The 15,091-nt window shown below is 32.8% G+C and overlaps 2 protein-coding genes across 2 annotated transcripts; one reads left to right on the top strand and one right to left on the bottom strand.

Moving 5' to 3' along the window:
* Positions 1-7,000: 7,000 nt before the first annotated feature.
* On the bottom strand, positions 7,001-8,916 carry LOC18009928. Its single transcript, XM_006391650.2, has 4 exons — positions 8,506-8,916; positions 8,251-8,412; positions 7,479-7,607; positions 7,001-7,338 (listed from the first exon to the last, which is right to left on the bottom strand). Exons 1-4 carry the CDS (start codon positions 8,914-8,916, stop codon positions 7,231-7,233), a joined length of 810 nt encoding a protein of 269 aa, XP_006391712.1. The 3' UTR covers positions 7,001-7,230.
* Positions 8,917-9,486: 570 nt separating this feature from the next.
* On the top strand, positions 9,487-15,015 carry LOC18009838 (flowering time control protein FPA). Its single transcript, XM_006391649.2, has 4 exons — positions 9,487-9,610; positions 9,711-9,977; positions 12,389-13,587; positions 13,739-15,015. The coding sequence occupies exons 1-4, from the start codon at positions 9,608-9,610 to the stop codon at positions 14,721-14,723; spliced, it is 2,454 nt and encodes an 817-aa protein (XP_006391711.1). The 5' UTR covers positions 9,487-9,607; the 3' UTR covers positions 14,724-15,015.
* The last annotated feature ends 76 nt before the right edge of the window (positions 15,016-15,091 follow it).

Here is a 15,091-nt window from a genome sequence, read left to right as displayed (position 1 = left end):
TATAATACGTTAATCGAGATGAATCTATATTTCACCTGGGACTGGGAGTATGTTTTCTGGCCAAGTTAGATCTTTTTTCTATTATAGAGATTCAAGTAACGGTTGTTAACGTTCAGAATCAGATGTATATTTTAATAATAAAAATAAAATTATAGTGCCTAGTGGAATAAAAGAGCATAAACCAACAATTTGCAGTAAAGAATGACCAAATTCTCTCGATGTCACACACAGTTCACATAAAGTTATATATTGGCACCAATTTGCCACGTATAGCATCTCTTGTATAGGCATAGCCCCATTTCCTGTTTGTCAAACGTATAATTCATGTACAATACTATGTGTATCAGTGTATGCATGAATTAAGTATAAGTACGTAAGATGGTTTTCCTTACAAAATAATTATAATAATAAATTAGCCAACTACTAATTAAGGGTATTATTTGTATTGAAAATGAATTTCAAATTATTTATCATTATATATGAAAAATAAATAAAATTCATTGTATTAATAGTCTGATTCTCCAGCTATAATATACTGCTAAATTAAAATTTGAACATTTGAAATTGAATTTTATTTATTTTTGCTACAAGGATTTACAGTTGCAAATGTTATAAGGCGATTCGTGACTCATTTTAATACAATTAACTGTCATGCATATTTGATTTCTTTTTTTGGGTACAAATGCATATTTGATGTTTCTCTTCTACCAGTTGAATGGTTTTTCTTTGTTAAAGGCTGTTTTATTAAAATACAAGAAAATGAAACTATATGGCTCTGAATTTGTCGGTCACATAATTTGATGAAGTAGTTTCAACAAGATAGTAATAAGCTTATACTTAAGGTAGCTTTTAAATACAACAATAACTTCTTCTTTTAGACGTCAATTCAACAATAACTAAAAAGAGCAGGGAATAAGGTGACTCACCTAAGATCCAAGACAGTCAGATACATAGTCAGGAGATACATCCACTGTGTTTTGGACATATGAATAACCGGAACAGCCCTTCAAGAATCAAAGGTTGAGAAAGGAATAGGGACATGATCACTTGTCCACATTAGACAAATCTTTTAACATATTTTTACGGCAGACATTGAAGTTCTTTGTGGCCTAAGTGTTCACTTCTTCTACATTTGCTAAAATCCAAGAATATTCTACATTTCTACATCAACTACCGAAAATCGTTATCTATTTTTTTTTTTTTGTCATTCACGGCAATCTTTTTATAAAATGGTTGTCCAACTCAATTTTAACTGTGATCTTAGGCTCTTGGTCTCACCCATAGGCCATAAGTAGTATTGAATCTAATCTTGAATTATGATATATACGAATTTTTTACATCATGTTAAAGTTTAATAGTTAATTAAAGCCACAAACGTTCATACATGACACGAGTCCCACATTCTATCGATTCTCTATGAATAAACAAATGTCATGATTGGTCAAGAGTATCTCAATCTTGATACATATTCATTTTTGCTTTGATATAAACAAAAAAGAAATGTCTATTTTGACATAAAATTTCTCCAGATATCCTTTTATGATATAATTTGTGTCCAGATGTCTTCTTGTGATATCGTGATATTCTTGTAAGCTGTCATGTTCAGAGTACAGAGAACCTTGCTTTGCCTCAGTTTGTACAACATGATTTATATAGAAATTTACCATTAGTATTTATTTAAATTCTTGATAAATATCAGCTTAATTTTAGGAGCATTAAATGAAGAAGATGGAAAGAAAAAGTAAATGAGAATAATTTGTAAGCTTTCTCGAGACAGCTAATACTAATTAAAATCCACAAAATTTTCATTGAATCGCAAATACGCGTGTATAGCGACGGACAAAACATGAGAACACTAATATGTGTATTGTAATATTGACTAAGAGTTTGATATGTATGTAAATTTTCTGCTTTACCAAAAAATTGTTACGTAGAAATCAACATTTTTTCTCACCAGGGATTTCGTGTCGAAGGCTTACTACTGATCTTCGGGATCTCTGGAATCGAAAATACTCTTTGCTATTTAAAGTATTTACTATGATCTCATGATTGAAATAGAAATGAAAATGTTTGAATTTTGGTCTCTAAATCTGCAAGGTGTATGTGTACCAAACTACCAATATGAATTGGTTTTGAAATGGAAATGTTAGAAGTAAAGTTCATAACTTTAAGAGTTTTAAGTAATAAAACTATTAAATGAAAAATCATCATGGTTAAAAATAAGAAACACAATAATCTATATTTGCCTACTAGCTGTTGTTGTATTGTAGTAAAACTAAAAACTATTCACAGTATTGAGCAGGGCGGTCCAGGCCCGTGAAGCAATGGTTTCAGAGCGGCCTAAAAGATATTATTTTTCGGACAGTTAAAAAAGCTCAAATTTTATTTATAAATGTGTGTAAATAAGTTTGTCCCACATCGACCAAATATAAAAAATGGGAATAAAAAATTGCCTATAAATAAAAGTCATTATCTCTATCAAATATTTAAAAGAAAAATCAATTATGGCTTATAAAAATCGATTTTGAGCTTCAAAAAATCGGTGTTGGCTTATAAAAATCGATTTTGGGATTCAAAAAAATTGATTTTGGCTTTGAAAAATCGATTCTGAGCTTCAAAAAAATTGATTCTGAGCTTAAAAAAATCGATCTTAAGCTTAAAAAAATAATTTGGGCTTAAAAAATCGATTTTAAGCTTAAAAAAATAATTTGGGCTTAAAAATCGATCTTAAGCTTAAAAAATTGATTTTTGGCAGAGAAAATCGATTTTAAGTAAAAAAGAAATATTTCGATTAAGGACATTATTTTTACGGTACGCTTTAAGTGTCAAATCACTTTGGACCGGTCCTGGTACTGAGTATTGCTCCATCTTCTCATCCTGAAATGCATTTAGTTAGCCATTTCCCATTTATCTGTTGACAAACGCACTTATCTAAAAATAAATATTTAAGCGACGCACTTATTTGAGTGTATTATGCATTTAATTTTCTTCTTGTATTTTCTGGAGGGGGAAAAATATAGTTTTCTTGAAAAAAAAAACAAGTTTAACCATTTTCAATCACCATTCAACAACTTTTGTTTCTGCTACGTTCATTTTGCATGCCGCTTAATAACCGTAAATCTGTAACAAAAAACAATAACTAACAAAACAAAATAAAAAAATCTTCGTTTCACCTATTTATAGGGTTTTATATAATATTCCACGTAATCATTCTAGAATTTAATATAAGTTTGTGAACTTAAACAAATCTGGAAATACTATTATAATAAAAAAACTCTTTGCCACCTTTAGGCTCTAACTGGTGACCATTTCAAGAAATATAGGAATGATAAGGAAAAAAAATAAAAAAAGGATAGGAACAAATTAGAAGGAATAAATGTAGAGAAAAAATGTAATAAATTGTCACAGTAAATGGTATCCAAAAAATTGTAGAGAATGAATGGAACAATATATTTATATACTTTTATTAACTTCCTTTTTTTGCATTCCTTTCGTTCCTTAATAAATTTGATAGGGAATACATTTGTTTTATTATTCCATTTTAAAACAGAAATGAAGAGAAATGAAGAGGAATGACGAACAATTCTTGGATTCACCCTTAGGGATGAACCTCTATATTCACCTCCTTATTTTTTCATCCAATCAAATGAAGACATCTAATTCATTTAATTAAAATAAAAATTAATTAAAAAACAACTGGGACCCACAATTCGAAATTTGCCAATTAGAAAAATAATTTCTTCCTTCTTCTTTTTTTTCCTCTCATTCACGATACTGCCTAGATTTTTATTAGTCTTTTTTCTTCCTTCTTTTTTTTTTCGATGCATCCTATATTTTCAATTAAAAAATAAAAAACTAAATTTAATCACTAATATATAAATTATAGAACAATTCTTGGATTCACCCCTAGGGGTGAACCTCTATATTCACCTCCTTATTTTTTCATCCAATCAAATGAAGACATCTAATTCATTTAATTAAAATAAAAATTAATTAAAAAACAACTGAGACCCACAATTCGAAATTTGCCAATTAGAAAAATAATTTCTTCCTTCTTCTTTTTTTCCTCTCATTCACGATACTGCCTAGATTTTTATTAGTCTTTTTTCTTCTTTCTTTTTTTTTCTCGATGCATCCTATATTTTCAATTAAAAAATAAAAAACTAAATTTAATCACTAATATATAAATTATATATATTAAAAAAGAATAAACAATAAATACTAAACTCTAAATCTTAAATCCAAATATTTAAAAATTAAAAAAAGTTAAAATAAAAACTAAACCCTAAACCCTAAACCCTAAATTCAAATATTAATTTAAAAAAAAAAATTTTAAATAATATATATTTGGAATTAGGGTTTAAAAATTAATGTTTATTTTTTATTATTGAAATTAATGTTTGGGTTTAGGGATTAGGATTTAGGATTTATTTTTATTTTTAATTTCTTTTAAAATTTAATATTTGGGTTTAGGGTTTAGGGTTTAGTTTTTATTTTAATTTTTAAAAAGAAAATTTAAATATCTGGTTAGAGTTTAGTTTTTATTTTTATATTTTTAATTTATATATTATGGTTTAGAGTATTAAAATTATAGTTTAATATTTAAAAATTAAAAAGGTGATTTTTTATTATTAATTTGTTTTTTATTTTCTTTATATTTTTTATTTTTTAATTCACTTTAAATCTTAAATGGCATATTTTGATTTGTTATAATAGAAGGGGGTGAATAAAGAGGTTCACTCCTAGAGGTGAACCCAAGAATTGTTCAGGAATGACATGTAATAATTATTCCTTTTAAATGATAAAAAAAATTTAGGAATTGAGAGGAATAGTACATTCCTCATCATTTCATTCCTTAAAATCACCAGTTGGACATCATTTCATTCCTTAAGATCACCAGTTGGAGCCTTAGTATTAGCTTGTTCACAGTACTTATCATACAAAGGTCAATGCAGCACATAATTAGCATGAATATAAGGAGAATATATACATTGTATCTGTAATTTCATTTTGGCGGCTGATTGTTAACCATAACCATTCCTCCTCATTTCTTTTTCTAATTACCATTTCTATTGTCATCGTTGAGTTCAATGCACGAGACTCCGAGTGGAGCACAATACCAAATGCAATTTTACCACCGTAACTGTAGTTTCTTTATATTTTCATATATAAGAGATAAAATAAAATTATACAAAGAAATATATAAAAAAAGAAGGCAAAGACGTCAACTATATATACATATACATGTATATAGATGTACATATTTATATGATATGAGATTCCATCTCATTCTCTTAGTAAGTGTTTAAACTTTTAGGTGTATATATCTACTTTTTTAAAAGGCATTTAAAGTATAAATTTTTAAACATTTATTTCAAATAAATGGAGAATAAGTATATGTCCAAGTTGATTATAAGGATATGGTTGGTAGCTTATCCGGGGTATTCCGGACACAAATTGAAAGGAACCAAAGAAAAGTTAATCAAAAATTAATTAGTTACGAGAAGCTGTGGGCAAAAGATAACTAGTATTTGATTTTTCTGTTCATTGATAAAATGTCATGAACGAACACTCAAATAATTCTAAACATTTAGAGCGTTATGTAAATTATATAGTCTATGTTTTATCTAACTAAAATGGGATCCGAATTTGACTGATTTAAGTATATTATAAATCAAATCCACTAATGCGTCGTAGTCATAGAATAATTCTGGTGTATTCTACCTTTCATAGAAAACACAAAACTAATGCAAAAAAGCAAAAATATCTCTTCAGAACATATTCCATATAGCAAAGCATCATCTTTCCTGTTTAGGTAATCAATTATTTCGAAAGCGGAAACTATAGAGCAAGCTAGAATTTGTAAAAGTCGATAATTTTGCAACTTGTCTGCATTTGGCCATTTGAGTTTTATAAATGTTTTCATCTTTCACCATAACGGCAAAAATAAAATTATTTGAGTAAATTAGAATACAAAATGGGGACTAATTACCATACTTGACCCATATCGATTTTTTTAGCATGTACAAAAGTAAAAGTTTGTTTAACACTCGGACATAATTTCGATTAAAAATAAAAGAATTTGTATCCAAATTAAACCTATAATTAAATATAAAACACTAAAGTTGTATATGAATTGCTTGAAATTAAACCGCCTTTGCTTTGACCCTAAATGAGTTGACTCTCGAATATTTGTTGGCTATGTGTAAGAAAACCTCTTGAAATAAAAATATATTGCCAGAATCTGTTAGTTGAACTCTCTTGCTTTTATTTTAGATTTAAATATTTTCTTTTTAATGACAACTTAATCAACGTTAGAAACTACATCTTTCATATGAATTCTATTGTATTATCATATATATTCACATACGAGCTAAAACCCTATTTTCAGTTTCAGCGAACATTTTTTTCTTCTGTTAATCCGAGAAATTCCAAACCTGAAAGAAACTCAGACTAACCTCCCGAAATCTATATATATAATCAAGCAGCATAAATACCTAATTTCAAGTTCAACTTCCTCTTCGACCGACCTATATAGTTTCTTCTATTGATGATAATTAGCGGGTCATATATTGGACATACGCAGATTAAGATACTACGACAAAGTTATTGTACGTATTATGCTATACTTTAAATGTGATTCTCTAAGCTATTAATTCATATATACATATATATATATATATATATATATATATATAGACTAACATGACAAATTGACAAGAGAGGATCTCGACTACTGTCAGTGATTCGCAATATTAAAATCTTAATCTTCTCGTATAACGTAACTAAGATCATACCTTAGATGTTTAGTACCCCACTAATTCAAATTCTGATATTTTTGACATTATTAGACAGAAGAATCTTCGTTTCAGAGTCAAAGATTTTTCCGACGGTGATAGCAAATTATTGCACGATTTATTTATCTACATATTCACATGTAAAGGCAACTGATAAAACAGTTTCTATATAAAAAAGATAAAACAATGAAAAAGCTACAAGACCACCCTGACACTATCACTAAGTGACTTATTAAATCACTATTTTACCTAAAATTGTTTATTCTGGTGCAGTACTATATTGAGTCATATATATATCGTATAATTATTGTTTATGATGTAAGCGGGAATAAACATAATTAATATCCAATATATGACTCGATCGATTCTTCTCCATTTTTCATATTAAATCGGAAAGAATAATATTCATCCCTTCTTTCTCAGACAGATGCTTTCACCAGAATGAACTCGTTGTGTATTGCATTTGCAATTGAGGCTGAGACTGACATTCCACAAAGCTGCTCACAAAAGCTTCTTCTTCCTCATGCAACCCATCCAAATTCTGTCACAATTTTATTAACTTAAGCTCAATTCAATTTTGTGTAAAACGAAATAATTTTTTTTAGTGAAAGAAAAATGAAATAATTTAAGAGGAAGGAAAAAAAAAGTGTTTTCTAATTTGGTAATTCAGTAATTAATTACCCAAAGGTCGTCGTCTTCTTGTCTAGTGAAGGATATAGCAATCTTGGGGCTCTCAAAAACTTCGTCGTTTCTTGCAAATCTTCCACGTACTCTTGGTCTGTTGTCCGCCAACGTTTTCCGGCATGCATACTTCAATTTTTTTTTTCATTTAAAAAATATATTAAATAACGGTACAAATAAAAATATTCAAATACAACTAGAAATACTAAATCATTAGTTAACAAAACAGTTGACTTATGTAATTTGTTTAGTTTGAGTTTCCAGTTAGTTTTAAAATTTAAGGGGTTTATTTGTTTAGTAGATTTTAGTTAGTTAGAAATCCTAAGCAAAATCATATGTTATTGGATTAGTGATGTCGTGATGAACTGAACCCCCTTTTTTTTTAAAAAAAAGCTTGTGTGTAATTTGTTTAGTAATATCTAAATATTATTCGTTTAATGGTTTTTCGTTGGATTTTACCAAAGGTTTAATCTCATATTGGAGTTTAATAAATATAAAAAGTTCGAGTTAAAAATACCCTAAAATTCGATGCTTCTCTTATAAAAAAAATTAAAAATACAGACGCTCAAATAGAAAGGTGAACCTTCAATCTTTTTTTTGATTTTAAAATCACATGTAATATTTTGAATGAATTTTCCAAATTAGACATAGTTTTCTCTGTTGTTCCAAAAAAAGACATAGTTTTCTAAATTAATTAAAATTTATTTATTAATTAAAGAATCTATTTTAATATTATTTATTAATTTTTACGTGTATGAACAGTTATTATTACCTTAATGGTTTTGGTGAAGTTTCTCTGTGTTCGTTTAGCTCTATACTTTGAAATCTTCTCCTTGCGTTCTTCAGCACTGTAACGTCCCACCTTCAAATTTTGTTCTTCGCCGGAAAACGGCGTCGTTGATGAGCTCTGTCCCGTAAAATCTCTTCTCAGATTCTAAAACAAAACAAAAATTAGCTCTTTTTTATTTTGGAGTAAAATTACAGAGAAACAAAAAGAAAACAGAGTATCAAATAGTTAAAAGAAAACCTGTAAATCTCCGGTGCTGTACACTCGTCGCATGTGACCGGAGAAGAAGGAATTTTCCGGTGAGCTTAACAAAGTCGAGGAACCATCCATTATTGGAACATCGAAAGGAGAATTAAACATGAGCTGCTCTGTTTTGACGGCGTCTAAGCTTTCGAAACCGGAGAAATTGGGGAAACTGTTTGTGTGAGAGAGATTTAGGGTTTGGAGCTGAGAGATTGGAGGAGAAGAATGGGTTGGAGGGGTAAAATTGTCAAAGAAATTAAGAGATGGATCATCGATTGGACTGAGATAAGGATTGTTGGAGAAGAGATCTGTCGTTGTTGTATCAGAAGAAAACATATCAGGTTCAATACTGTGGCAAATTGAGGAAGAAGATGAAGACCCATCAAAGAAATAAAGATCAGAATCCATTTTTTTTCAAGACTAGCTCTAGATTCTCAAGAAAGAAGAAGTAGACAGAGGAAAACAATAGAATCTTTTGGGTTATGTTCTGTCTTTTTTTTGTGGTCTCTGTAAATTGAATTGACCAAATGAAACGGTTACAATGAACACAAGTGACACTCGTGATCTTTATTTTTTTTTGTTTTGAAAATCACCAGAATCCAAAAATGGCAAAAAGAAAATAACTGTTTTTTTCTCTCTTAATGTAAGTTTGGATTTTTTCCCTCTATAAAAGTGTTTTTTCTTTTTTCTTTTAGTTTCTGAATTCAGAAGCAAGACATGACAGGTCCAGTTTATTTGGTCTGCTGGCCGATGTTTATATAGCGGACATGAAGTTAATTTAACAGATGTGCCCTCGTATTATATATATGTTATGAATTGCCCCGGATATATTTCTATGTTTACATTCAGCCCATATCCTTAAACGGTATTAAAAAAATGGAAAACATATGGGCCAATATACTAGGCCCGAATTACCAGTTAAGCTTAACGGAATTATTATGGGCCGAAATGTTAAGCGCAAGAAAAATCAAGAAGCGAAGAAAAAGAAGAAGAAGAAAGGGGATTCTCGCCGGCGAGGAACTCGACGGATTATCTCTCTCTCTCACTCTCTTTCTAGCATCAGATCGGATCACGAAAACTCAGAAACTCGAAAGCTGCAATGGTCTCTCTCTATATATACTTTCCTTCTCCTTGATTCTACTGTTCAAGTTGCAAGACAGTGACTTTTGTGCTGATCTTGTTTTGTGACGGTGTATTTACAGTCAGCTAGAGGCGGAGGAGGAAGGGAGAAGGCAAGGAATCCGCCGTCGCGTCATCTCTGGGTTGGGAATCTTCCCCTTGGTATATCGGAACGAGAACTAGCCGACCGTTTCGTAAGGTTCGGAGAATTGGAGAGCGTTGCGTTTCAACCCGCGAGGAGTTACGCGTTCCTCAATTTCAAACACGTCGATGATGCTTTCGCTGCCATTGAATCTCTCCAAGGTTTCCCACTCGCCGGAAATCCGCTTAGGATCGAGTTTGCCAAGGCGGTTAGTGTTCAATTGCTTGCTTCTCTTCTCGAATCTTCTTCTCTTTCTAAGTTTGTTGCTTCGTATCTGTACTCTTGTTTCTCTGTTCCTTTGAAGCTGATCTTCACATCGCTAGTATCTAGTCTTGAGGCTGATTTAGAGAGAGAAAGAACGTGATTTACTTCAGTTATTCACAATTTTCCAACTTGAAGTCATAATATAGAATGGATAAATTAAGCAACTTTAGTAAAATGCTTGAAAGTTATCAGTTAGTGTAAGCAGTCAAGAGTAATGATACTAATTTTTGACAAGTCTCTCATTTGGTATTAGACTGCTCTGAATCCATTGTCAAACTCGGATGATACGTAATTGTTTGTCTAAGTTTATATAGAACTTAGCAATGAGCATAACAAACAAAAGCTCATATCTCATTGATGTCTCCTCTTTATAAGCCTCACCACACTCTGCTATAGAAACCAGGGACACAAAGTTTAGCAGGCTTTTTTAATCATCAACAGGAAGTTTCTTTCACCATAAATGAGAAAGTTCAGTAGTTTACATGGATAATTATGTTTCTCTGCACTTAGTAACTTAGAACCATGCTCTACTAAACCATATCCTGGCCATCTTTATCATCAAGTATGTCTCCATATCCAAAGCATCCCAGTATAAGCTCAAAAGCATTCACCTTTATCATTCACTACACAAGTATCCAGCCAAAAAGGCCCAAATCCTTGAGAAGCATTCAGAATGTCTTTGACAGATAGTATGAACTTGGTAGTATATCACTAGATCCCAAACTGGAGCTCTTAATTCTTGCAGTGATAATTTTGCTCTTAGCTCACTTGATGTCGAGTGTGTTCCAGGAACATCTTCATGGTGATAGAAAGAAGTGGATTAGTCTTGAACTAAATCTTATAATATAAAAAAAAAATTAGATAAGCCCTTATGGCTTTTGGACTTGATATTTACCAAACAACTTTGGATGATCCCATATGCTTCAACTTCAGGTCCACCTTCATGCAATTCTCATTGACCCAAATTAACAGAAGTATGTTGGCATCAGTCCACTTAATGCAAATTGTTTTCTTCAGTTGTCTCTTAATAATTATGAAGATGAATGGCATGATCATCATCTATATGATATACCAAAGTAACATTTCCCACCTTCCATTATTTAAATATGAAGTTCATTGTTACAGATGATAAAACTATTATTTAGCTTGCAGTTGGTGTCATATTCTGTTTGATATGTCACTTAACCCACCATGGGTTCGATGAGGTCTTGTCAACATTTCATACTCATCTTCATTATGTTTCATAATTTGCCTATGGTCCTCCCTGCTTGACAATTTCAAACAGACACATGCTTTTGGATTAATTGATCAAAAGAAGCATTTGCTTCATTTTTACCAATTCCAGCCTTGCACCCATGCCGATAACATTGATCATAACTTTCACTGCCATCTGGAGGATACAAGAACTTACATGCCCAAACGTCTTAAGCTTGCTGTTTGTTTGTGATGATGTTTAGCTTTTGCAATGATTGCAATGCCATCATGTCTTAAATTCTCCGCTGCTTAGTGATGATGCTTGAAAATGAGAATTTATATACTCTTTTCTGCAATATGTTTAGGACTGGCGTATTGTCAATTACGTTCAGTGTGTTACTTGCCTATGTAAAAACTTGCGAACTTTTTTAGCTTAAAATTAATTTCCATAGGCAGCTATTACTTCTATAGAACGAGTTCTAGCTGATAACTAGATGGTCGGGAATTTCTTGAATATTTTCAGTGGTTAATAGGTTAAAGACTCGCTATCTATTGTATATTGTTGATAGTAATGCATAGATCTTAACAATCATGGGATGGTGTTGGAACTGGATTGAATTTTTTGTTTTCTGATGACAGTAGTTGCATAGCAATTGCTGTACAGTAAAATCTCACTGCTGAAGTTTTTTTTCTATTAGCTTTGCATTTAGAGCCTATCAAATTGTGAAAGCTTTGCTTATATGTTCAATCTTTTTGTTTGAAGGTTTCAATGTTTATTTTAGCATCATGCGTTATAGTGATATCTATTGAGCATAATATGTAGTGCTGTATTCAGGAGAGCGTCATACAACAATCCTTTTTCAGGTTCTACCATTTATCTTTAATTATTTTTTCATCTTGCTCGTGATAAAGGGTATTCTTCACGTATTGGCAAAAGCTGTGTATCATAGCTATATTGAATTGTTTTATGTGATTGCTCGACCACCAATGCAAGCTATTCTGCTCAGTTAGCTCTTTAAATGACTCAAAAATGAGTTGGCACCTAAGCCGGTGACTTTTGTTTTGGGACCAATATAGCGGTTCTACAATTTTGATTCTTTTAATCATGTAGTGAAGTAGGGCGTTGGTTAATATCTAACTTCGTGATTCTGTTTATTGCAGGACAAGTCATCAACTGGATCACGTACAGAAGATACATTTCGTCATGATGACCAGCGGTCTACACCAAGAGGGTTACCTTTCGTCCAAAAAGACTCTAGAATGCGTTATGAGAGCCCAGACACATATAGCAAATCGAAAATGAGTGATAGAAATGCAGAACCCAGTGAGGTGCTATATATAGGATTTCCAGCTTCGATGAGAGTAGATGATGCACTCTTGAGGAAGGTCTTTTCTCCATTTGGAGAAATAATGAAGATCACAATATTCCCTGGTCGCAGCTATGCATTTGTTCAGTTCCGGGATCCAATGGCAGCTTGTGAGGCGAAAGAATCTCTTCAGGGAAAACTATTTGGCAATCCTCGAGTGCATATTTCTTTTGCAAAGAGTGAACCTTCCTCATCTAGCAGTGGAAGAGCTCCTTCCAGTCGGTCTCTGTCTCCGCCTTACAGATCTGTTGATCGATTGGGATCTTCAGAAGGTTATCTTCAAGCTAGAAATTATGGAAGCATAAGCAGAATTCCCAGTGTGAGAGACACACATTACATAGCAGATCGGGATCTGGAACATTCTGAAGATTACATGTTTAACAGGAAAAGAGCCTCGAGGAATGATAATGAAAGGTTGATGTCTACGCATAGATTGCCTCAAGATATGCATGAATATCATGGCAGTCCTAGGGAAATGGGTTCAACATTCCGTGATGATGCTCACAGATTTCCGTTAAGGAGTTCAGTGTATGAAGAGACATGGGGTTTACCGGAAGAAGACTACTACTACCAGGAAACCAAGAGACTGAAGACAAGATCTGTGCAGCCTGAGAGACACCTTGCAGGGCATCCGCATTGTGGAGTAGAGCAAGAAAGACGCCATTTTTCAAGAGCATCTGCTGATTTTTCCCCAAATGATGCATTCGAGCGGAATGATGAGACTGGACATCTAAGATACAATCAAACGGTTGAGCAGCCATTTAATCTGGGCATAAGGAACGGGGAAAAACGTAGCTTAGAAGAACCACATGACGAGTTAATGGGATCTTTTGCTGCTGTGCCATCATTTGTTCCTGAAAGGAAAAGGTATACATCCGAACTGAATCGACCATCACTAAAAGACTGGAACTGGGAAGGGACTATTGCAAAGGGAGGTAATCCCATTTGTCGTGCTAAATGCTTTCCTGTGGGCAAAGTGATGGACATGATGCTGTAAGTTGTTCTAATAATCTCTATGTTCTGTTTTTTTTTTGTTTCGTTTGGCTTAATTCACTCAACCAAGCAACGTATTATCAGTCAACTTTTTTTTTTGTATTATTGTTTCAAGACTTCTGATGAAATTCATTATGGTTATAAATTGCAGGCCTGAGTTTGTAGATTGCACGTCAAGAACTGGTTTAGACATGCTGGCGAAGCATTACTACCAATCATCTCAAGCGTGGGTGGTTTTCTTTGTTCCTGGAAGCGATGCTGATATCAGGTTCTATAATGAATTTATGCATTATCTGGAGGAGAAGCAACGGGCAGCTGTTTCTAAATTGGATGACACAACAACATTGTTCCTCGTGCCTCCATCTGATTTCTCCGAGAAAGTACTTAAAGTTCCTGGCAAACTCAGCATCTCTGGGGTTATTTTACGGTTAGAATATGGTGGTTCTGGATCTAGGCCTCTTCAACAGCAAGGTGAGACAAGAGATCCAGACTTGTTAACCTACTATGGTGAAACATCATATTCAGAGGCTAGTCGAGCTTTTCCTGATGTTGGACACACACGTAATCCAGGTCCAGCATCATTTCCACGTAATGCCGGTCCAGATATTCAAAGTGCACCTACGGATCCATACATTGAGAGCAATAACGATCAGCAGAGTCAACGGTATTCAGGATTGGACTGGCCACCTCGTGATGTGTCAGTTACCAACACCAGAAGTTCACAGAAGCAACCCTTCGTAGATCATACCGTTCAAGAGCGTAGCGAGTTTGTTCATGGGAAACAGCCAAATATAAATCTTAGTCGGTATCACGAAACAGAAACTCCAGGGCCACCAGGGTTTCAACCTGAACAGCTTACATATTTAGCTTCCACTCTGTCGAGACAGCAAAAGCAGGTAGATAACACTCCAAATCAGCCCGAGAGATATGCACCAGATGGTCGAGCAAGTTTCAACCATTTGCAACACATGCAGACACCAAGCATACCTCAAGGGAATCATAATTTACAGCTACAAGGTAGCAGCAACAGCCAAGTAGAAGAAGAAGAATCAGAGGCTAATCCACAGAAACGTCTGCAAGCAACGTTGCAGCTGGCAGCAGCACTTCTCCAGCAGATTCAACAAGCGAAAAACTAGTTGAAGATCTGCAGATTCACAAGTATGGAATCTTAACATACTTTCCTTACTGGTTGATAAAGAAGAAAAGCGTCTCGTTAGTATAATATCGAGATTAACATGTCATAATAGATATAGGCAAATCTTTTTCTTTCAGATTCAGATGATTGTAAAATGTAGCTTCCTCGTAGCAAGAAACCACCACGTTTTAATAGTATAGATAATTATTTTCCACTGTGCCATTAATTAACAAGCAGAACCCTGTAATTGAATACCAAACCTCCTCTTCTCACCATCAGATGCATAAAACTAGAGAAGCATTTTCTGATCTGGTGAGTCTCTCTCTCTCTGTCTCAGATTCTGTTTGGTAATTTTTGTACTCACATTTT

This window comes from Eutrema salsugineum, unplaced genomic scaffold, assembly GCF_000478725.1.
Source record: "Eutrema salsugineum unplaced genomic scaffold, Eutsalg1_0 scaffold_8, whole genome shotgun sequence".
NCBI lineage: Eukaryota > Viridiplantae > Streptophyta > Magnoliopsida > Brassicales > Brassicaceae > Eutrema > Eutrema salsugineum.
The sequence above is the reverse complement of the archived record's forward strand: the minus strand, read 5'-3'. Positions and strand labels throughout refer to the sequence as shown.